This window comes from Bombina bombina, chromosome 9, assembly GCF_027579735.1.
Source record: "Bombina bombina isolate aBomBom1 chromosome 9, aBomBom1.pri, whole genome shotgun sequence".
Lineage (NCBI taxonomy): Eukaryota > Metazoa > Chordata > Amphibia > Anura > Bombinatoridae > Bombina > Bombina bombina.
In genome coordinates, this window is record NC_069507.1 from 15,607,652 (window position 1) to 15,631,505 (window position 23,854).

General features: G+C 39.6%; 1 protein-coding gene across 4 annotated transcripts in view; it reads right to left on the reverse strand.

The window, feature by feature from the left end:
• The window catches only part of OIT3 (oncoprotein induced transcript 3), a 150,043-nt gene that overhangs the window by 68,042 nt on the left and 58,147 nt on the right, over positions 1-23,854 (reverse strand). For all 4 annotated transcript variants that reach the window (XM_053691915.1, XM_053691914.1, XM_053691916.1 and 1 more), the window contains one exon: positions 5,307-5,429. In XM_053691915.1, the coding sequence (XP_053547890.1) occupies positions 5,307-5,429 (123 nt within the window). The remainder of the gene's footprint in view (positions 1-5,306; positions 5,430-23,854) is intronic.

The following is a 23,854-nucleotide window of genomic DNA, read 5'->3' on the forward strand; positions in this document are numbered from 1 at the left end:
TGGCTATCCCTTACAAGGGTAAGACCTTATTTGGTCCCGACTTAAAATAAATTATTTCTGACATCACGGGAGGTAAAGGTCACCTCCTCCCTCAGGATAAGAAACCCAAACAGAGGGATCGACAGAGTAATTTTCGTTCCTTTTGAAATTTCAAGGGAACCCCCTCTCCCCCTTCCACTAAGCAGGAGGGGGGCTATTCTCAACCCAAGTCCATGTGGCGGCCCAACCAGGCTTGGAACAAGGGCAAACAACCCAAGAAACCCGTTGCTGCCACCAAGTCAGTATGAAGGGACGGCCCCCGATCCGGGACCGGATCTAGTGGGGGGCAGACTATCATTTTTCGTCCAGGCTTGGATAAGAGGCGTCCCAGATCCTTGGGCAATAGATATAGTATCTCAGGGATACAAACTGGAATTCAAAAATTCTTCCCCCAGAGGACGATTCCTTCTTTCTCGATTGTCTATAGACCAGATAAAAAGAGAGGCGTTCTTACGCTGTGTAAGAGACCTCTCCTCCATGGGAGTAATTTGTCCCGTTCCAATCCAGGAACAGGGGCAGGGGTTTTATTCAAATCTGTTTGTAGTTCCCAAAAAAGAGGGAACTTTCAGACCTATCTTAGATCTCAAGAGTCTAAACAAGTTTCTTAGAGTTCCATCTTTCAAGATGGAAACTAGTCATACCCTTCTTCCATTGATCCAGGAGGGTCAATTTAGGACTACCGTGGATCTAAAGGATGCATATCTTCATGTTCCTATCCACAGAGATCATCACAAGTTCCTGAGGTTTGCCTTTCTGGAGAAATATTTTCAGTTTGTGGCTCTTCCTTTTGGTTTGGCCACGGCACCCAGAATTTTCACAAAGGTTCTGGGGTCGCTGCTAGCGGTTCTGCGACCGCGGGGCATTGCAGTGGCGCCTTATCTGGACGATATTCTGATCCAGGCGTCGTCTTATCAACTAACAAAGTCTCATACAGACATTGTTCTGTCCTTCCTGAGGACTCATGGGTGGAAGGTGAATCTGGAGAAGAGTTCTCTAGTACCACAGACAAGGGTTCCTTTCCTGAGAAATCTAATTGACTCTCTATCCATGAAAATATTATTGACGGAGGTCAGAAAATTGAAAATTCTGAACACATGCCGAGTCCTTCAGTCCAACCCCCGGGCCGTCTGTGGCTCAGTGCATGGAGGTAATTGGATTGATGGTAGTGGCAATGGACATCATTCCATTTGCTCGGTTTCATCTCAGGCCTCTGCAACTGAGCATGCTCAGGTAGTGGAATGGATATTATACAAATTTGTCTCCTCAAATACATTTGGATCAGGAGACAAGGGACTCTCTTCTATGGTGGTTGTCGCTGGATCATCTATCTCAGGACACATGCTTTTGCAGACCCTCATGGGTGATAGTGACAATGGATGCCAGCCTGTTAGGATGGGGAGCAGTCTGGAATTCCCTGAGGGCTCAGGGGGTCTGGACTCTGACGGAGTCTATCCTTCCCATCAATATCATGAGTTGAGAGCAATATTCAATGCGCTTCAGGCTTGGCCTCAGTTGGCTTCGGCCCAATTCATCAGATTCCAGTTGGACAACATAACGACGGTGGCCTACATCAATCATCAGGGAGGAACAAGAAGTTCCTTAGTGATGACAGAAGTAGCCAGGATAATACAGTGGGCAGAGTCTCGCTCTTGCCATCTGTCCGCGATTTACATCCCAGGGGTGGAAAACTGGGAAGCGGATTTTCTGAGCAGACAGACATTTCTTCCGGGAGAGTGGGAACTCCATCCGGAGGTATTTGCCGACCTGATTCTCAGATGGGGCAGGCCGGAGTTGGATCTCATGGCATCTCGCCATAATGCCAAGCTTCAGAGATACGGGTCCAGGGATCCCCAGGTCGAGCTGATAGATGCCTTGGCAGTGCCTTGGTCATTCAGCCTAGCTTATGTGTTTCCTCCATTTGCTCTCCTTCCCCGGGTGATTGCTCGGGTCAAGCAGGAGAGGGCATCGGTGATACTCATCGCCCCTGCGTGCACCCGCAGGACTTGGTATGCCAATCTGGTGGACATGTCATCCCAGCCTCCGTGGAAGCTTTCGTTGAGGAACAACCTTCTCATTCAGGGACCTTTCCATCATCCAAATCTAGTTTCTCTGCAGCTAACTGCTTGGAGATTGAACGCTTAATTTTATCTAAGTGAGGGTTTTCTGATTCAGTTATAGATACTTTAATTTAGGCCTGTTACTAGGAAAATTTACCATAAGATATGGCGTAAATATCATTCTTGGTGCGAATCCAAGGGCTACTCATGGAGTAGGGTTAGGATTCCCAGGATTTTGTCTTTTCTCCAAGACTGTTTGGAGAAAGGGTTGTCGGCAAGTTCCTTAAAGGGACAGATTTCTGCTTTGTCTATTTTGTTGCACAAACGTCTGGCAGATGTTCCAGATGTTCAATCTTTTTGTCAGGCTCTGACTAGAATCAGGCCTGTGTTTATACCAATTGCTCCTCCATGGAGTTTGAATTTAGTTCTTAAGGTTCTTCAAAAGGTTCCGTTTGAACCTATGCATTCCATAGATATTAAGTTATCTTGGAAAGTTTTGTTTTTGGTTGCTATTTCTTCTGCTCGCAGATTTTCTGAGCTTTCAACATTACAATGTGATTCTCGTTATCTTATTTTTCATTTGGATAAGGTAGTGTTACGTACCAAACCTGGTTTTCTTTCTATGGTTGTTTCCAATAAAAATATTAATCAGGAAATTGTTGTTCCTTCCTTGTGTCCTAATCCTTCTTCTAAGAATGAGCGACTGTTACATAATTTGGACGTGGTCCGTGCCTTGAAGTTTTACTTACAGGCAACTAAGGATTTTCGTCAATCTTCTTCCCTGTTTGTTGTGTTTTCTGGGAAGTGTAGGGGTCAGAGAGCTACGGCTACCTCTATTTCTTTTTGGCTGAAGAGTATCATCCATTTTGCATATGAGACTGCTGGACAGCAGCCTCCTGAACAAATTATGGCTCATTCCACTAGGGCTGTGGCTTCCTCATGGGCATTCAAAAATGATGCTTCTGTTGAACAGATTTGCAAAGCTGCAACTTGGTCTTCTCTTCACACTTTTTCAAAATTGTACAAATTTGATACTTTTGCCTCGTCTGAGGCTGTTTTTAGGAGAAAGGTTCTTCAAGCAGTGGGTGTCTTCCGTTTAGGTTTCCTGTCTTGTCCCTCCCTTTCATCCGTGTCATATAGCTTTAGTATTGTATCCCATAAGTAAGGATGAAATCCGTGGACTCATCGTATCTTGTAAAAGAAAAAGGAAATTTATGCTTACCTGATAAATTTGTTTCTTTTACGATACGATGAGTCCACGGCCCACCCTGTTTTGTATGACAGGTCTTTTATTTTTGGTAAACTTCAGTCACCTCTGCACCTTGGCTTTTCCTTTCTCTTCCTAACTTCGGTCGAATGACTGCAGTGGGAGGGAAGGGAGGAGCTATATAACAGCTCTGCTGTGGTGCTCTTTGCCTCCTCCTGTTGACCAGAAGGCGATATCCCATAAGTAAGGATGAAATCCGTGGACTCATTGTATCGTAAAAGAAACAAATTTATCAGGTAAGCATAAATTTCCTTTTTTCTTTCATTTATCAAAATAAACTTATATTTTGGGTTGTGGATTAATTTTCGTCAGCGGAAAATGGATGTTTTTATTTTTATCCCTCCCTCTCTAGCGACTCTTGTGTGGAGTTCCACATCTTGGGTATTGCTATCTCATACGTCACTAGCTCATGGACTCTTGCCAATTACATGAAAGAAAACATAATTTATGTAAGAACTTACCTGATAAATTAATTTCTTTCATATTGGCAAGAGTCCATGAGACCCACCATTTTTATGGTGGTTATGATTTTTTTTTATAAAGCACAATTATTTCCAAATATCTTTTTGATGCTTTTTACTCCTTTTTCTATCACCCCACTACTTTGCTATTCGTTAAACTGAATTGTGGGTGTGGTGAGGGGTGTATTTATAGGCATTTTGAGGTTTGGGAAACTTTGCCCCTCCTGGAAGGATTGTATATCCCATACGTCACTAGCTCATGGACTCTTGCCAATATGAAAGAAATTAATTTATCAGGTAAGTTCTTACATAAATTATGTTTTTGTTGTTGTGTTGTTAAAAAGATTGATCGCTCCTTTTTTCCCAACAAACTGACTTTTCACAAAATGTGTTTTCTTTGCAATTTAATGTTATGAATTGTTGATATGTTTGGTTTTTAAATCATTTCTGTATGTGTAAAATGATTTAAATATTTTTAATAAAAAGTAATAAATAAAAAAACAAAATTTCTATTTTGCATATTTATAATCATTATTCAACCTGCGGTGAAACCAGTAAATCAGCCACATTCTTTGGTCATGTAGGGTATGAAATACGGCCCTGGCTCCTCACACTGGCTGGGAGATGCACTAGTGTAAATTCTATTAATCCTAGAATATATCTATAGATAGTAAATACATCATATCTGTATATCCTGCCTTATATATCTATAGATAGTAAATACATCATATCTGTATATCCTGCCTTATATATCTATAGATAGTAAATACATCATATCTGTATATAATGCTTTATATATCTATAGATAGTAAATACATCATATCTGTATATCCTGCCTTATATATCTATAGATAGTAAATACATCATATCTGTATATCCTGCTTTATATATCTATAGATAGCAAATACATCATATCTGTATATATCCTGCTTTATATATCTATAGATAGTAAATATATCATATCTGTAATTAATGTTTTATATATCTATAGATAGTAAATATATCATATCTGTATATAATGCTTTATATATCTATAGATAGTAAATACATCATATCTGTATATAATGTTTTATATATCTATAGATAGTAAATATATCATATCTGTATATAATGTTTTATATATCTATAGATAGTAAATACATCATATCTGTATATAATGTTTTATATATCTATAGATAGTAAATACATCATATCTGTATATCCTGCTTTATATATCTATAGATAGTAAATACATCATATCTGTATATAATGTTTTATATATCTATAGATAGTAAATATATCATATCTGTATATAATGCTTTATATATCTATAGATAGTAAATACATCATATCTGTATATATCCTGCTTTATATATCTATAGATAGTAAATACATCATATCTGTATATCCTGCCTTATAACAATGCAATCTGAACTATATTAAATGAAACATAAGCTATCAGGTTTATTCACAGATTCTCATACTGATGCACACTCTAGTCACCTTCACAGGTTTTGCCGTCCGCCCCCAGGACACGTCCTTTTTCACACTCACAGCGATGCGAATTCTTCAGATTTATGCAGATCTCGCTACAGCCGCCGTTATCATGTTCACATTCGTTCTCATCTGTTTAAAGTATCATTGTATTAGGTTAACAGAACAACATCAGTACCTTTTTTCTCAACGTTCAGGGATATAGCAGATAATACCCATGGCTGCCCACCTAACATTCTAACACAAATGCATTTACTTGCAAGTTCATACCAGTGTACTTAGTGCAAGTTCATACCAGTGTACTTAGTGCAAGTTCATACCAGTATACTTAGTGCAAGTTCATACCAGTGTACTTAGTGCAAGTTCATACCAGTGTACTTAGTGCAAGTTCATACCAGTGTACTTAGTGCAAGTTCATACCAGTGTACTTAGTGCAAGTTCATACCAGTGTACTTAGTGCAAGTTCATACCAGTGTACTTAGTGCAAGTTCATACATGTGTGGAAAGGTGATAACTAAGCGCCAACTATATAATGCAACAGACCTCCAGCTCTAATAAATTGGCACCTAGTTGCCAAGGGTGGATTCAATTTTAAGATTGGATATCAGAGCGCCAAACAACGTAGGCAGGGTCTATGGGCAGATAGTCAAATACCAAAGGTAACAATAGGTTGAAATAATATGATTTAATACATAAGATAAAAAAGTTGGTACATTTAAAATTATACAACAATTAGTCATGGATCCATGTTGCACTTTAAAATATATATTGAAACACTAGGAACAATTTAAAAATGCTTGTAGAACAATAAATAACAACAAAATAAATCTAACAAATAATGTCTATCGCATAAAACTTAAATTCTAATATGTGAATGCTAGGAGCGCTTATGCACACTCTATTTATAAAAACAATGGGTTACAATGCACAGGTGGATAGATTCCAGGTTGCTTGAAACCAGTGGGTGTGAAATGTAAGTGGCTCCGAATTGGGGTTTTGCCTATGTGTTTATCCAAAATTGTGTAAATCCTAACAGGTGGACAAAAAATGTTACAGGAATGTCTAGAACCTGAATTCAAAATATAAGACCTGAGGTTGTGCCTATGTGTTTATCCAAAATGGTGTAAATCCTAACAAGTGAAAAAATGTGAGAAAAATATTGCAGGGGTGTCTGAACCTTATTTTCAAAATAAACAATGAATTCAAAATAAAACGATATACAAGTGAACTTTTGACAAATCAACTAATGCAAACATAAAGCTTAAATAGAACCAAATAAAAACAACAGCACAACTTTACCGTGTGTTCAAATGTGTTTCTGCTTGCAAACTGTGATGTGATGTGAACAAATATCTGTTATAAACACTGAATAGTGGCAAAACTTTGTGATTGGATTGAAATTGAACACAGGCTCTAAATTAATGCCCTAAAATACAAATCTAAAGGGCTCAGAGTTGCTGAGCTAGATATAAGGGACTTGCTCAAAGAGCCTCGAGATGTTAATTAAAAGAGACCATATAACAACAGTGGGTTCAAAAACGGATGATATAACATAAAATGCTTAAAAGTCCAAATAAATATTCAAATGGGATAATAAGAATCTTGCTATAGTCTGTCTCAATATGGATCCCAACTGCTGATTATGTAGCAATCTTCTTGGGCGTAGTTAACAAATAATTCCAACTTGCAATGTTGTCCCTTACCTGCCAAAAAAGGAAAGGCAAACAATAGTGCAGATGGCTTCTTAATGTGATCACAAAATACTCCTTACCAGTCAACCGGTTTCGGTCTCCACTGACCTTTCTCAAGACTGGTTTGGGGTAAGGACCTAGACTGTTATATACCTTGCTGATTGGTGACATTAACCCCTGTGTAGTAGAACAGGACGTGAAAACAACAATCTTCTTTTTCTCCTGGGTTAGAGAGAACATAGCAAAGCTTTTAGTTACCCAGGCAATCTGCTTGTTTTTTCAGACTCAGCTAAAATAATATGAGCATTGTCAGAAATAAAAGTCCAATTATGTAGATTTGTTTATAAAAAATGACCGTTTAAAACACTTTGTGAAATGTCAAAAAAATGTGTCAAACAAATTGTCCGTTTAAAACACTTGTAAAATGTCCATTTAAAACATCTGTTTCTATATTTATACTTAATAAATGATGAAACTTTATGATGCATATTAGGTTATTATTTACTATTCTTGTCTAATTATTTATGTATCTATTGGCCATGCTGTAATACCCAGCACTCATAGGTTCTAATTTGAGGGCTTAAGCCAGAATGTATATGCTATTGGCTGATTTAGGGGTGTGTTAAATTCCTGCAATCTGATTGGTTGTCTGTGTTTAATGTGCTTCCTTAGCACTATAGACAGTAAAAGCCTTGACAAAACAAACAAAACAAATTTCTTACATCCTCGCTTCCCTCATAAATAATCATTCGCTATGATCATTATTTAACAGAGGGATTCTAGTTTCTATGTATGAAGCGCATAGCTGCTAAATGAGATTTCCAACAGGGTATAATATATTTTATATATGACAAAAGCTTAACAATTTCAGGCAGAGTGTAGTGCGTTTAATGTACAACTTAAGGTTAAAATGACATACTGGAATGAAAATCGTGTTTCTGACTGACCTATTATGATTATGTGATTTCCTTCAGGTTAACATACTGTTTAAGTCAAAAAAGCAGAGACAGAAAACAAAAAAAACAAACAAAAATAAATTAAACAAATCTTGTGCTTTTAACATATAGAGTAAACATAGAGAGATACACATTTACAACTCAAATCTAAGGTTTATATACTCTCTTTTATTGCTACGGTATTTGAAACTGACCCATAGGTCCCTTGGAAATCTGTTTAAGGTAGGGATTGCTTGTATTGTTCTTTATACAATATGCAAATGGTCTAGACTACTTGTTGATTCTATTAGTTTGGGAGCTGACTGCAATACTCATAATGGATAGAGGATAAGTATTTCCTCTAAACTAAACTTAGATATCCAAACCTGGTGAAGAGAAAATATATATAGAAAATATATATAAAAATAAAGTATATATATGATTAAAACTATCTTCTGACGTCACTTGCATATTATTATTACTGTTTGTTAGATCCAAAGCAAAACTAGTCTCATAATTGATACTTCTATCTTTCATAAATGAGGTAATTCTAGATTGGTTACAACTTTAGGGTCTCTATTGGCTATGCTACACAGGTCTTAAGTGTGGACTACCAATAGGATTGTTATAAAGCAGCTAAATAGAAGATTAAATAGCAGTTCAAATATAGATATAATTGAAGTTTAAGTCCTGTTGTAATTCCCACAGATTAACTGGTGTTTATATCCTCTAGAATTATCATATAACTAAAGGATTATATCAATACATAAAAAGGCAGCTTCTCATAAAGGGAACAGGGTAGGCAGAGTTTCTATGACCTTACGGGCAGGTCTAATCATTATTAAGTTATTATTATTTATATTTATATTTTAAGAGATCGGTGAAAGGATTTTTTTTTTTTTTTATATATATGGATCCAAATTCAGAAGTCACTTGTAATAAGGGGCTAGTAAGATAAAAAAAAAATCCCTTCCTAGTCATGACTCTTTTTAGTTGAGGTTTAGGAGATGAGACAGGTCCTCTTTGTTATTTAGGCCTCTTGGGTGCAAGCAATCTAGATGGAAAATCCATTTTGATTCCTCCGTTAATAACCTCTTCTCATGGTTGCCCCCTCTCCAGTTTCTTGGTACTTTTTGAATCCCTATATACTTTACAGTATTAATGTCACCTTGGTGCTTCTCAGAAAAATGTTTATATAAAGGACTATCTTTGTTAAGTTTTTCTATGAATCGGAGGTGTTCACGTATCCAATTAATCTGTGGGAATTACAACAGGACTTAAACTTCAATTATATCTATATTTGAACTGCTATTTAATCTTCTATTTAGCTGCTTTATAACAATCCTATTGGTAGTCCACACCTAAGACCTGTGTAGTATAGCCAATAGAGACCCTAAAGTTGTAACCAATCTAGAATTACCTCATTTATGAAAGATAGAAGTATCAATTATGAGACTAGTTTTGATTTGGATCTAACAAACAGTAATAATAATATGCAAGTGACGTCAGAAGATAGTTTTAATCATATATATACTTTATTTTTATATATATTTTCTCTTCACCAGGTTTGGATATCTAAGTTTAGTTTAGAGGAAATACTTATCCTCTATCCATTATGAGTATTGCAGTCAGAACCATATCAGCTCCCAAACTAATAGAATCAACAAGTAGTCTAGACCATTTGCATATTGTATATAGAACAATACAAGCAATCCCTACCTTAAACAGATTTCCAAGGGACCTATGGGTCAGTTTCAAATACCGTAGCAATAAAAGAGAGTATATAAACCTTAGATTTGAGTTGTAAATGTGTATCTCTCTCTGTTTACTCTATATGTTAAAAGCACAAGATTTGTTTAATTTATTTGTGTTTGTTTTTTGTTTTCTGTCTCTGCTTTTTTGTCTTAAACAGTATGTTAACCTGAAGGAAATCACATAATCATAATAGGTCAGTCAGAAACACGATTTTCATTCCAGTATGTCATTTTAACCTTAAAGGGACATTAAACCCACATTTTTTCTTTCGTGATTTAGATAGAACATGCCATTTTAAACAACTTTCTAATTTACTTATATTATCTTTTTTTCTTCATTCTCTTGATATTCTTTGCTGAATAGCATATCTAGATAGGCTCAGTAGCTGCTGATTGGTGCCTGCACATAGATGCCTCGTGTTATTGGCTCACCCATGTGCATTGCTATTTCTTTAACAAAGGATATCTAAAAAATAAAGCATATTAGATAATAGAAGTAAATTGTAAAGTTGTTTAAAATTGAATTCTCTTTCTGAATCACGAAAGAAAATTTTTGGGTTTAGTGTCCCTTTAAGTTGTACATTAAACGCACTACACTCTGCCTGAAATTGTTAAGCTTTTGTCATATATAAAATATATTATACCCTGTTGGAAATCTCATTTAGCAGCTATGCGCTTCATACATAGAAACTAGAATCCCTCTGTTAAATAATGATCATAGCGAATGATTATTTATGAGGGAAGCGAGGATGTAAGAAATTTGTTTTGTTTGTTTTGTCAAGGCTTTTACTGTCTATAGTGCTAAGGAAGCACATTAAACACAGACAAGCAATCAGATTGCAGGAATTTAACACACCCCTAAATCAGCCAATAGCACATACATTCTGGCTTAAGCCCTCAAATTAGAACCTATGAGTGCTGGGTATTACAGCATGGCCAATAGCTACATAAATAATTAGACAAGAATAGTAAATAATAACCTAATATGCATCATAAAGTTTCATCATTTATTAAGTATAAATATAGAAACAGATGTTTTAAATGGACATTTTACAAGTGTTTTAAACGGACAATTTGTTTGACACATTTTTTTGACATTTCACAAAGTGTTTTAAACGGTCATTTTTTATAAACAAATCTACATAATTGGACTTTTATTTCTGACAATGCTCATATTATTTTAGCTGATTCTGAAAAAAACAAGCAGATTGCCTGGGTAACTAAAAGCTTTGCTATGTTCTCTCTAACCCAGGAGAAAAAGAAGATTGTTGTTTTCACGTCCTGTTCTACTACACAGGGGTTAATGTCACCAATCAGCAAGGTATATAACAGTCTAGGTCCTTACCCCAAACCAGTCTTGAGAAAGGTCAGTGGAGACCGAAACCGGTTGCCTGGTAAGGAGTATTTTGTGATCACATTAAGAAGCCATCTGCACTATTGTTTGCCTTTCCTTTTTTGGCAGGTAAGGGACAACATTGCAAGTTGGAATTATTTGTTAACTACCGCCCAAGAAGATTTCTACATAATCAGCAGTTGGGATCCATATTGAGATAGACTATAGCAAGATTCTTATTATCCAATTTGAATATTTATTTGGACTTTTAAGCTTTTTATGTTATATCATCCGTTTTTTAACCCACTGTTGTTATATGGTCTCTTTTAATTAACATCTCGAGGCTCTTTGAGCAAGTCCCTTATATCTAGCTCAGCAACTCTGAGCCCTTTAGATTTGTATTTTAGGGCATCAATTTAGAGCCTGTGTTCAATTTTAATCACAAAGTTTTGCCACTATTCAGTGTTTATAACAGATATTTGTTCACATCACATCACAGTTTGCAAGCAGAAACACATTCAAACACACATTAAAGTTGTGCTGTTGTTTTTATTTGGTTCTGTTTATGCTTTATGTTTGCATTAGTTGATTTGTCAAAAGTTCACTTGTATATCGTTTTATTTTGAATTCATTGTTTATTTTGAAAATAAGGTTCAGACACCCCTGCAATATTTTTCTCACATTTTTTCACTTGTTAGGATTTACACCATTTTGGATAAACACATAGGCACAACCTCAGGTCTTATATTTTGAATTCAGGTTCTAGACATTCCTGTAACATTTTTTGTCCACCTGTTAGGATTTACTCAATTTTGGAAAAACACATAGGCAAAACCCCAATTCGGAGCCACTTACATTTCACACCCACTGGTTTCAAGCAACCTGGAATCTATCCACCTGTGCATTGTAACCCATTGTTTTTATAAATAGAGTGTGCATAAGCGCTCCTAGCATTCACATATTAGAATTTAAGTTTTATGCGATAGACATTATTTGTTAGATTTTTTGTTGTTGTTGTTGTTATTTATTGTTCTACAAGCATTTTTAAATTGTTCCTAGTGTTTCAATATATATTTTAAAGTGTAACATGGATCCATGACTAATTGTTGTATAATTTTAAATGTACCAACTTTTTTTTATCTTATGTATTAAATCATATTATTTCAACCTATTGTTACCTTTGGTATTTGACTATCTGCCCATAGACCCTGCCTACGTTGTTTGGCGCTCTGATATCCAATCTTAAAATTTAGTGCAAGTTTATACCAGTGTACTTAGTGCAAGTTTATACCAGTGTACTTAGTGCAAGTTTATACCAGTGTACTTAGTGCAAGGTCATACCAGTGTACTTAGTGCAAGGTCATACCAGTGTACTTAGTGAAAGGTCATACCAGTGTACTTAGTGCAAGGTCATACCAGTGTACTTAGTGCAAGGTCATACCAGTGTACTTAGTGCAAGGTCATACCAGTGTACTTAGTGCAAGGTCATACCAGTGTACTTAGTGCAAGGTCATACCAGTGTACTTAGTGCAAGGTCATACCAGTGTACTTAGTGCAAGGTCATACCAGTGTACATAGTGCAAGTTTATACCAATTGCTGCATTTAAACCCTTTTTGTGATAATTATTATTAGTTACTGAATAACCAACTTGAGACAATCGGGTATTATGGGTGTACATATGGGCTTACATATGGGTGTACATGTGGGCTTACAGATGGGCTTACAGATGGGTGTACATGTGGGCTTACAGATGGGTGTACATATGGGCTTACAGATGGGTGTACATGTGGGCTTACAGATGGGTGTACATGTGGGCGTACATGTGGGCTTACAGATGGGCGTACATGTGGGCTTACAGATGGGCGTACATGTGGGCTTACAGATGGGCGTACATGTGGGCTTACAGATGGGCGTACATGTGGGCTTACAGATGGGCGTACATGTGGGCTTACATGTGGGTGTACATGTGGGCTTACAGATGGGCTTACATATGGGTGTACATGTGGGCTTACAGATGGGCTTACAGATGGGCGTACATGTGGGCTTACAGATGGGCGTACATGTGGGCTTACAGATGGGCGTACATGTGGGCTAAAAAGAAGTAGGTTTACCAGCATCCAGTTAAATGTTAAAAAGACCTTTATTAGCTTCTTACAGGGTCCATATCAACAACGTTTCAAACCTATTCCAGGTTCTTAATCATGTCATGATTAAGAACCTGGAATAGGTTTGAAACGTTGTTGATATGATGGACCCTGTAAGAAGCTAATAAAGGTCTTTTTAAAATTTAACTGGAGGCTGGTAAACCTACTTCTTTTGAATACATATTGGGGTCTGGCTAACCCTTTTCCTGTGCCCCAGAAAAGAAAAAAGGTGCTGTCTTTCATTATTACATGTACATGTGGGCGTACATGTGGGCTTACAGATGGGCTTACATGTGGGCTTACAGATGGGTGTACATGTGGGCTTACAGATGGGCTTACAGATGGGTGTACATGTGGGCTTACAGATGGGTGTACATGTGAGCTTACAGATGGGCTTACATATGGGTGTACAGGTGGGCTTACAGGTGGGCGTACATGTGGGCGTACACGTGGGCGTACACGTGGGCTTACACGTGGGCGTACACGTGGGCTTACACGTGGGCTTACACATGGGCGTACACATGGGTGTACACATGGGCATACAGATGGGTGTACAGATGGGTGTACACATGGGCATACAGATGGGCTTACATATGGGTGTACACATGGGCTTACAGGTTAACTAGGCCACTCTTGGGCCACTGAGTTATGAGTACTAAGCTTAATAAGGGGTTGTTTAACTGGTATAGAAACCACATCTGATCCACTTGGCAACATAAAGTAAAGAGTAATTAAATAGATAAACCTGTATCTTTAAGGCTAAATCTCAGTGTAACTAGACCACACAGAATAAAAAACTATCGGCTAGATTACGAGTTTTGCGGTATGAGTGAAAAAGCAGCGTTAAGGCTCTTTTTCACTACCGCTGGTATCACGAGTCTTGCAGGTTTAGCTGCACCGCACACTTTTTTGGCTGTAACGCAACGTAACTACCGCAGCTTTTAAAAAGTCCTTTTTCAATGGGACTTCCATAGCGCCGGTATTACAAGTCTGCCTGGGAGGCCAAAAAGTGAGCGGTACACCCTAAAACTACAAGATCCATACCGTAAACTGAAAGTCAGTAGTTATGAGTTTTGCGCTACAAAGCCGTGCTAAAAAGTACACTAACACCCATAAACTACCTATTAACCCCTAAACCGCAGCACTCCCGCATCGCAAACACTAAAATAAAATTATTAACCCCTAATCTGCCACTCCAGACATTGCCGCCACTATAATAAACATATTAACCCCTAAACCGCAGCACTCCCGCATCGCAAACACTAGTTAAATATTATTAACCCCTAATCTGCCATCCCCAATGTCGCCGCCACCTACATACACTTATTAACCCCTAATCTGCCGACACCTACATTACACTTATTAACCCCTTATCTGCCGCCCCCAATGTCGCCGCCACTATATTAAAGTTATTAACCCCTAACCCTAACCCTAAACCCCACTAACTTTAATGTAATTAAAATAAATCTAAATAAAACCTACTATTAATAACTAAATAATTCCTATTTAAAACTAAATACGGTACCTACCTATAAAATAAACCCTAAGCTAGCTACAATATAACTAATAGTTACATTGAATCTAGCTTAGGTTTTATTTTTATTTCACAGCTAAGTTTGTATTTATTTTAACTAGGTAGACTAGTTAGTAAATAGTTATTAACTATTTACTAACTCCTAGCTAAAATAAATACAAATTTACCTGTATAATAAAACCTAACCTGAGTTACACTAACACCTAACCTTACACTACAATTGAATAAATTACATTTATTAAATACAATTAACTAAATTACAAAACAAACAAACACTAAATTACACAAAATAAAAAATAAATGATCAAATATTTAAACTAATTACACCTAATTTAATAGGCCTATCAAAATAAAAAAGCCCCCCCAAAATAAAAAAACCCTAGCCTAAACTGCCAATAGCTCTTAAAATGGCCTTTTGTGGGGCATTGCCCCAAAGAAATCAGTTCTTTTACCTGTAAAAAAAAAAATACAAACACCCCCCAACAGTAAAACCCACCACCCACACAACCAAACCGCCCAAATAAAATACTAACTAAAAAACCTAAGCTCCCCATTGCCCTGAAAAGGGCATTTGTATGGGCATTGCCCTTAAAAGGGCATTTAGCTCTTTTTCCGCCCAAACCCTAAGATTAAAATAAAACCCACCCAATAAACCATTAAACAAACCTAACAATAACGAAGATCAGCCAATAGGATTGAGCTCGCATTCTATTGGCTGTTCCAATCAGCCAATAGAATGCAAGCTCAATCCTATTGGCTGATTGCATCAGCCAATAGGATTTTTTCACCTTTAATTTCGATTGGCTGATAGAATTCTATCAGCCAATCGAAATTCAAGGGACGCCATCTTGGAACCTTCATTTGAGAAGAGCCGTGGAAAGAAGAGGATGCTCCGCGTCTTGAAGATGGAGCCGCTCCACGCCGGATGGATGAAGATAGAAGATGCCTTCTGGATGAAGACTTCTGCCTGTCTGGAGGACCACTTCTTAGGGTTAGATTTAGGATTATGGGTTAATAACTTTAGTATAGTGGCGGCGACGTTGGGGCGGAAGATTAGGGGTTAATAAATGTAGGTAGGTGGCGGCGATGTTAGGGGTGGCAGATTAGGACTTAATAATTGTCGGGGGCAGCAGATTAGGGGTTAATAACTATGTAGGTGGCGGCGGTAGATTAGGGGTTCATAAGTGTAATGTAGGTGGCGGTGTCTGGGGCAGCAGATTAGGGGTTAATAAGTGTAATGTAGGTGGCGGCGATGTTGGGGGCAGCAGATTATGGGTTAATAAGTATAATGTAGGTGTCGGGGCGGCAGATTAGGGGTTCATAAGTGTAATGTAGGTGGCGGTGTCTGGGGCAGCAGATTAGGGGTTAATAAGTGTTATGTAGGTGTCGGGGGCGGCAGATTAGGGGTTAATAAGTGTAATGTATGTGGCGGCGATATTGGGGGCAGCAGATTAGGGGTTAAGTATAATGTAGGTGTCGGGGGCGGCAGATTAGGGGTTAATAAGTGTAAGATTAGGGCTGTTTAGACTCGGGTTTATTTTAGGGTGTTATCTGTAAACATAAATTAAATTTCCCCATAGGAATCAATGGGGCTGCGTTACGGAGCTTTACGCTCCTTTATTGCAGGTGTTAGGCTTTTTTTCAGCCGGCTATCCCCATTGATGTCTATGGGGAAATAATGCACAAGCACATAAAACCAGCTCACCGCAGTGCTGGTATTGGAGTGCGGTATGGAGCTCAATTTTGCTTTATGCTGCAATATTGCCTGCTAACGCCGGGTTTTTGCAAACCTGTAAAAGCAGCGCTGTAGGGAGGTGAGCGGTGACAATAACTTGAAAGTTAGTACCGAGCAGCTCTTACCGCAAAACTCGTAATCTAGCCTATTGCCTGCTAGAAGATTAGAGTAAAAATAACCACAAATATTGCTATTGAATTCTAATTGATCTTTCTAAGTGTCCTAAGAGCTGATATGATACCGGATAGGTGTGAAGTGTCAGTTACTGGCATTTATAAGTCAGAGATATTAATGAAATAAGGTTTCCTATAAATTACTATCATCTCAAGGAAAGTTAAATGTAGGGCGTGCTCCATGGTATATAAAATATTCAGTGACATATGAAAGAAAAAAATAATGTAGTGGTCCATTAGCGCCCACTGGCCAGAGGACACCAGCCAAGCCTTACTTTTGTATACGCATATATAAATATATTAATTTAGTCTCATATACTTTGCATGTCATCACAAAACTAACTGACATCTGTTGAGGAGCTGCCCATTACATCTATTATAAAAATACTATTTCCAGTCAAACACTAAACTATAAACTAGATGGTCAGCTATAGAAACATTTATGCATCAACATTTAAACGATTAGCTGACATATTTTAACTGTAACAGGTACTTATGCTGTTAAATCTTAAGTAGGACCAATCTGTTGCTGTCACTTCACCTTTTCTGAGTGGCAGTCCAAAGCAGGGTGCTGCATGAAGGATATATTATAACAAAGTCCTTTGTGAAATCTAGAATCGCGCCTTGTATAAGGGGTAACACCATTTTCAATCTGACTCAGACCCAATAATAGAAACATAAGCTTGACACTGGAGGAACCACCGATGGTTATTGGGGTTTGCATGGTAGTCTCTCTGAAGCAGGATCAAAAGGATGTCGAGGCATCACTTGTGAAAAACTCCTCTATCTGCGGTGGCTGAGGTGTAGCATGAAATGTTAGGAAGCCGACCAGACCACTCGTATTATACAAAGTAAGCATTAAAGTTCCACGTGGGTCTGATTGCTCCTGTATCAAAGCTAATCTATTTTGGAGTGAGGAATGTGGCGTGTTTGCTTCTCTTGAGATCCACAATTTGTATGGGTGATGTTGAATCTTTTGTGTATCCATCCCACGTGAATTGTTATGAATGTTGATGCTTCTCCCTTGTAATATTAGGAAGATGTAGTTAGGCTCATTTCCCCAACTGTGATCACCAACCTCCATAGCCGCAATGCCAGTCAGGGTGGGTTGAGTGAGATGTGCTGGGTCGCTGCTCAGCCGTTCTACTTGAGGTTTGTTGGCGGGATGTGTTTCTCTATAGGAAAGGTCTGAGTATCTGAGACATCCACGCTCCAAGGAATAGCTAGATGGAGCTTTTGCAAGCATGGTGAGTAAAGTTTTTCTATTTTTTTCCAGCTGTTCGTCATGGCACGAAAAGGAATCCTCCATCTTTGATCCTGGGTATGTATTTGGAGATTGTCTGCCGGTCTCGAGGTTTCAGCTTGTAAATGTAGGATTGTAAAGATCATTACCGTGTGGTTAAGAAACCCGGCCTGCCGGGGGTGGGTTCAGCCTGTTAATTAGCCGCCGCTATAGGGCCTTGCTGTCCGAACCTTATCTCCAACGTCATTAATACAGCAAGCAAATCTGTTATCTGGGCCTCACTATGTGAAGCTAGTAAAAGTGCTTTTTATCCTTGGTATTTGCTGTTAAATATGCTCAATAATCGGCGGATTATGAAAAACTCCTTCGGAACTCCTGGATGTGCGTCCGCTCAGGAACCTTGCTTGGACACGCCCCCCAGTTTCATAACCTTCATGTTTACTAAGGGGGAACCGTAATGGTTTCATGACCTTTATAAGCCTCATGTTTACTAAGGGGGAACCATAATGGATGTTTAGTAAGGGAGGAGGGAACAGTGATGGATTTATGACCTTTATAACCTTCCTTAGTGCTTTTTGATAATAAGAATTTTGTCTTTTCCAGGCCCTTTTGCATCTCTCAGTTCCTCTGTCTGCAAATTGGCATCTCTCTGTCACAATGTATTTGCAATAAATGAATGGTTGGCAAACTGCTGCTGACAGCTGATTTATCCGCCACGCAGCAAGTGAGAGGTGCAATAAATCAGAGCTTCGGTGTCTGCTCCTGAAGTAGATGGAGACAAATATGTACCTGATGGGCTCTAAAGATCAGCAGCTCCCCCACCCCAGGAAGGTGCACGAGGGACCTGCTCTGCACTGGGAGCCTCTTAGCCCCCTTTTGTCAAAGAACTGCAGCATAACAATCAGTTCAGCGATCTGCTGACCCACAAGAGCAGATTAGACTGGGGGACGCTGTATATATTTATATCACTGACTAGCAGCACATTAATATAGCTGAGATTGTCTGGGGAGATGACCACATGAGATAAATAAAACACAAGTCAGTTACTTATCTCACATAATTACATGAAGTGCACTGAGAGCTGATGACAGCCAGACAAATATACATTGTTCTGTAACTATTAATTACATTTATAACTCCATAGCATACCTTACCCTTAATACAGTGGCTTAGAGGTGTTGTCAGATAGCTATAGAGGGATTTATTAATAGCTAATTCATGAGAAACATAATTTATCCTTACCAGATAAATTCCTTTCCTTCCTGGCAGGGAGAATCCACGACTTAATTCCTTACTGTTGGTAAATACAATACCTAGTCACCAGGAGGAGGTAAAGACACCCCAGCCAAAGTCTTAAATATCCCTCCCACTTCCTCATTACCCCAGTCATTCTGCCGAGGGAACAAGGAAAGTAGGAGAAACTTTAGGGTATAAAAGGTGCTAAAGGAAAAATATAAAAAGGGAGCCGTCCATCAAAAAAATAAATTACGGGCGGGGTCATGGACTCTCCCTGCCAGGAAGGAAATTAATTTATCTGGTAAGCATAAATTATGTTTTCCTTCCATAAGGCAGGGAGAGTCCACGACTTCATTCCTTACTGTTGGGAAAACTATACCCAAACTTCAGAGGACACTGAATGAATAACGGGAGGGAACAGAAAAAAGAGGCGGACTCTATTCTGAGGGCACCACAGCCTGCAAAACGTTTCTCCCGAACGCTGCTTCAGCCGAAACAAACACATCAAACTTGTAAAATTTAGAAAAAGTGTGTAAGGAGGACCAGGTAGCCGCCTTACAAATCTGATCCATTGAGGCTTCGTTCTTAAAAGCCCAAGAGGAAGCCACTGCTCTAGTGGAATGAGCCGTTATCCTCTCAGGAGGCTGTAGTCCTTCTGTCTCATAAGCTAAGCGGATGTCACTCCTCAACCAGAAAGATAGAGAAGTCGTAGTAGTCTTCTGCCCCTTATGCTTCCCGTATAGAGGACAAACAAAGAGGAAAATTGTCTGAATTCCTTAGTAGCCTGAAGATAGAACTTCAAGACAGGAACCACATCTAGATTGTGAAGCAAACGTTCCTTCGCTGAAGAAGGATTAGGACACATGGAAGGAACAACAATCTCTTTATTAATGTTACGATTTGATACCACCTTAGGGAGGAACCCTAGTTTAGTGCGTAAAACCGCCTTATCAGTGTGAAAAACCACATTGCAAAGCAGAAATCTCAGAAACTCTGCGCGTTGAGGCAATAGACAACAAATAACCTTCCAAGATAACAATTTAATGTCAACAGTATAAATAGGCTCAAACCAAACTTGCGGCAAAACACTAAGAACAAGATTGAGGCTCCAAGGCAGAGCCCCAGATCTAAACACGGGTCTGATCCTAGCCAGAGCCTTAACAAAGGACTGCACATCCAGAAGCTCAGTCAATCTCTTGTGCAGTAACACCGACAGGGCCGATATCTGTCCCTCTAGGGAACTAGCAGATAGACCCTTCTCCAGTCCATCCTGGAGAAAATATAAAGTTCTGGCAACCTTAACCTTATGCCAGGAAAAGCCACTCTCTTCACACCAGTACAAGTAAGTCCTCCACACTTTATGGTAGATACGAGTAACTGGCTTACGAGCTTGAACCAGAGTGTAGATAATACTCTCAGAAAACCCTCTCTTGGCTTAGACTAAGCGTTCAATCTCCACGCAGTCAGCCTCAGAGAATCTAGATTTTGATGAACAAAGGGACCCTGTATCAGCAGATCTCTGCAACAAGGTAACTTCCACTGAGGAGATGAGGACATCTCCACAAGATCCGCTAACCACGTCCTTCGCGGCCACGACGGAGCAATCAGAATCACAGATGCTTGCTCCTGCTTGATGTGAGCCACCACACGAGGGAGAAGCGGTAATGGAAGGTACTGATAGGGCATCTATGAATTCCGCATGAGGATTCCTCAACCTCGACCTGTACCTGGGTAGCTTGGTATTGAGGCGGGATGCCATGAGATCTATCTCCGGCATCCGCCACTCGCTGCATATTTCTGCAAACACTCCCCTGGGTGAAAGGATTGCCTGCTGAGGAAGTCCGCTTCCCAGTTGTCCACACGCGGAATGTGGATCACTGACAGCTTACATTTGTGAGTCTCCGCCCACTCTAGTATCTGAGATACTTCTCTCATTGCCAAGGAACTTCTCATTCCCCCTTGATGGTCGATATAGGCAACCGAGGTTATATTGTCTGATTGGAATCTGATAAACTGGGACGAACCCAGAAGGGGACAAGCCTTCAAGGCATTGAAGATTGCCCGGAGTTCCAAAATATTGATCAGAAGGGAGGACTCCTCCTGAGTCCACAGACCTTGTGCCTTCTTGGCACCCCAAACCGCTCCCCAGCCAGAAAGGCTTGCATCCATAGTCACAATCTCCCAGGATGGTCTCAAAAAGCACGTGCCTTGGGACAGATGATCTGGACAGAGCCACCAGGAGAGCGAGTCTCTTGACAGGCTGTGCAGCACAATCTGTTGAGACAGATCTGAATGGACGCCATTCCAGTGTCTCAGCATACATAGGGTCTGAGATGGAATCTAGCAAAATGAATGATGTTCATGCAGGACACCATGAGTCCGATTACCTCCATACACTGAGCCACTGAGGGTCTCAAGGAGGCTTGGAGGGCAAGACATGCGGAAGTTAGCTTGCAACGTCTCTGATCTGTGAGGAATATTCTCATGGATATGGAGTCTATTATAGTTCCCAGGAAATTCACCCTTGTACTTGGAGTAAGCTAACTCTTTTCCAAGTTTATTTTCCATCCATGTGATCGAAGAAGACTGAGAAGGGACTCCGAATGTTCTTCCGCTAGAGGAAAAGATGGTGCCTGTACCAAGATATCATCCAGGTAAGGTGTTACTGCATTACCTCATGTTCTAGCAACGGCTAGAAGAGCCCCCAGAACCTTTGTAGATATCCTTGGAGCAGTAGCTAGGCCAAACGAAAGAGCTATGAACTGGAAGTGCTGGTCCAGAAAAGCAAAACTCAGGAACCGAAAATGTTCCCTGGGAATCAGAACATGAAGGTATGCATCCTTCAGGTCAATTGTGGTCATAAACTGTCCTTCCTGAACCAGAGGAAGGATTGACCGTCTTCATCTTGAAAGAGGGAGCGCTCAGAAACTTGTTTAGGCACTTTAGGTCCAGAATTCCCTCCTTCTTTGGAACCACGAAAAGGTTTGAATAAAACCCCAAACCTCTTTCTGCTGTAGGTCCCGGGACAATTACTTCTTGAGAGGAGAGATCCTGTACGCAACCTTAGAATGCAGCCCTTTTTTCTGGTCTTGTTGAAAAACTGGAGAGTAGGAATCTGCCCCTGGGCAGATGAGACTTGAATCCTATCCTGAATCCTTGAGATACAACCTCCAGGATCCAAGGATCCTGTACATTCTGGAACCAAGCGTCTGAAAAAAGAGACAGTCTGCAACCTACTCGATCCGATCCCGGATTGGGGGCCACCCCTTCATGTTGATTTGTTCTCTACAGGCTTCTTAGCCTGTTTGGACTTATTTCAGGAGTGAGCGGGCTGCCAAGTATTCTTGGGCTGCTCGGACTTGGAAGAGGACTGCTGTCGTTGTGACTTGTCAGCATGAAAGGAACGAAAATCAGACAGTTGCCGTCCCTTAGGCCTATTCTTATCTTGCGGTAGAAAGGCACCTTTCCCTCCGGTAACCGTAGAGATAATGGAGTCCAGCCCTGGACCGAATAAAATCTTCCCCTTGAAGGGAAGAGAAAGAAGTTTGGATTTAGAAGTCATATCCGCAGACCAAGACTTCAACCAGAGAGCCCGGCTGGTTAGAACCACAAAGCCAGCAGCCTTTGCATTTATGCGAATAATTTGCATATTCGCATCACAGATGAAGGAGTTAGTAATTCTCAGTGCCTTAATTCTCTTCTGAATATCCTTGAGGGGAGTCTTCACCTCAATGAGCTCCGACAGAGTTTCGTACCAGTAGGTAGCTGCTCCAGCAACAGCGGCTACAGCTGCCGCCGGTTGAAATAAAAACCCTGTATGTTAAAACATCTTCCTCAGAAAAGTTTCCATTTTTTTATCCATAGGCTCTCTAAAAGAAGTACTATTCTCCAGAGGGATAGTAGTATGCTTAGCTGACGTGGAGATAGCGCCATCCACCTTCGGGATGGAACCCCACAAATCTAATTGAGAGTTAGGGACCGGGAATAATTTTTTAAAAGTAGACAAGTGGGAAAAAGAAGTTCCTACTCTTTCCCATTCATTACTAATAATATTCTCCATCTTAACTGGAACAGGAACAATTAGAGGGAACTTCCTATCTTCGTAAACCCTGTCTAATTTAGGGATCTTAGGTTCCTCAGGGAGTGTAGCCTCTGGAACCTCTAGAGTAGACAGAACCTTCTTTAATAAAAAACGCAGATGCTCAATTTTAAATCTTAAGGAGGCTTCCTCAGCTGAAGGAGGTTTAGTAACTGAAGTCTCCGACTCAGAAAGTTCACCCTCTGAAGCTACAGAGGTTAACTCATCCTTGGATAGCTGGGATATAGTAGCTAAATCCGACAAATATTTAGATGACTCTAGGTCAGGAGAACTATATTAAACCTTTCTCTTGCGTTTGTTAGAGCAAGCTAAGGCACTCAGGGCCGCAGACACCGGCGATTGTAACTGTGCAGTAAAGTCTGCTGGAAAAAGCCCCCTCCAGATGGAGGATTAGTTGAGCCGCGGGGAAGTGCATGTGGAGCGGGTAATGTAGAAAGGGTAGTAATTTTTGTTGGACCCAGATTCCTGAGAAGTAGACGGCTCAGAAGGGCTAATAGTGCTATGAGTATTAGCAGGCGTGTCTCCCTTCTTAGACTTTAGAACAGTGTTTAGGCAAATGGAACAAAATTGAGCAGGCGGGCAAACCACAGCCTCCTCACAATATTAACAGGAATTATTCATCAGTACAGAAGGAGTGGAACCTTCTACTGTAGTATCAGAGTCCTCCATAGATTTGTAT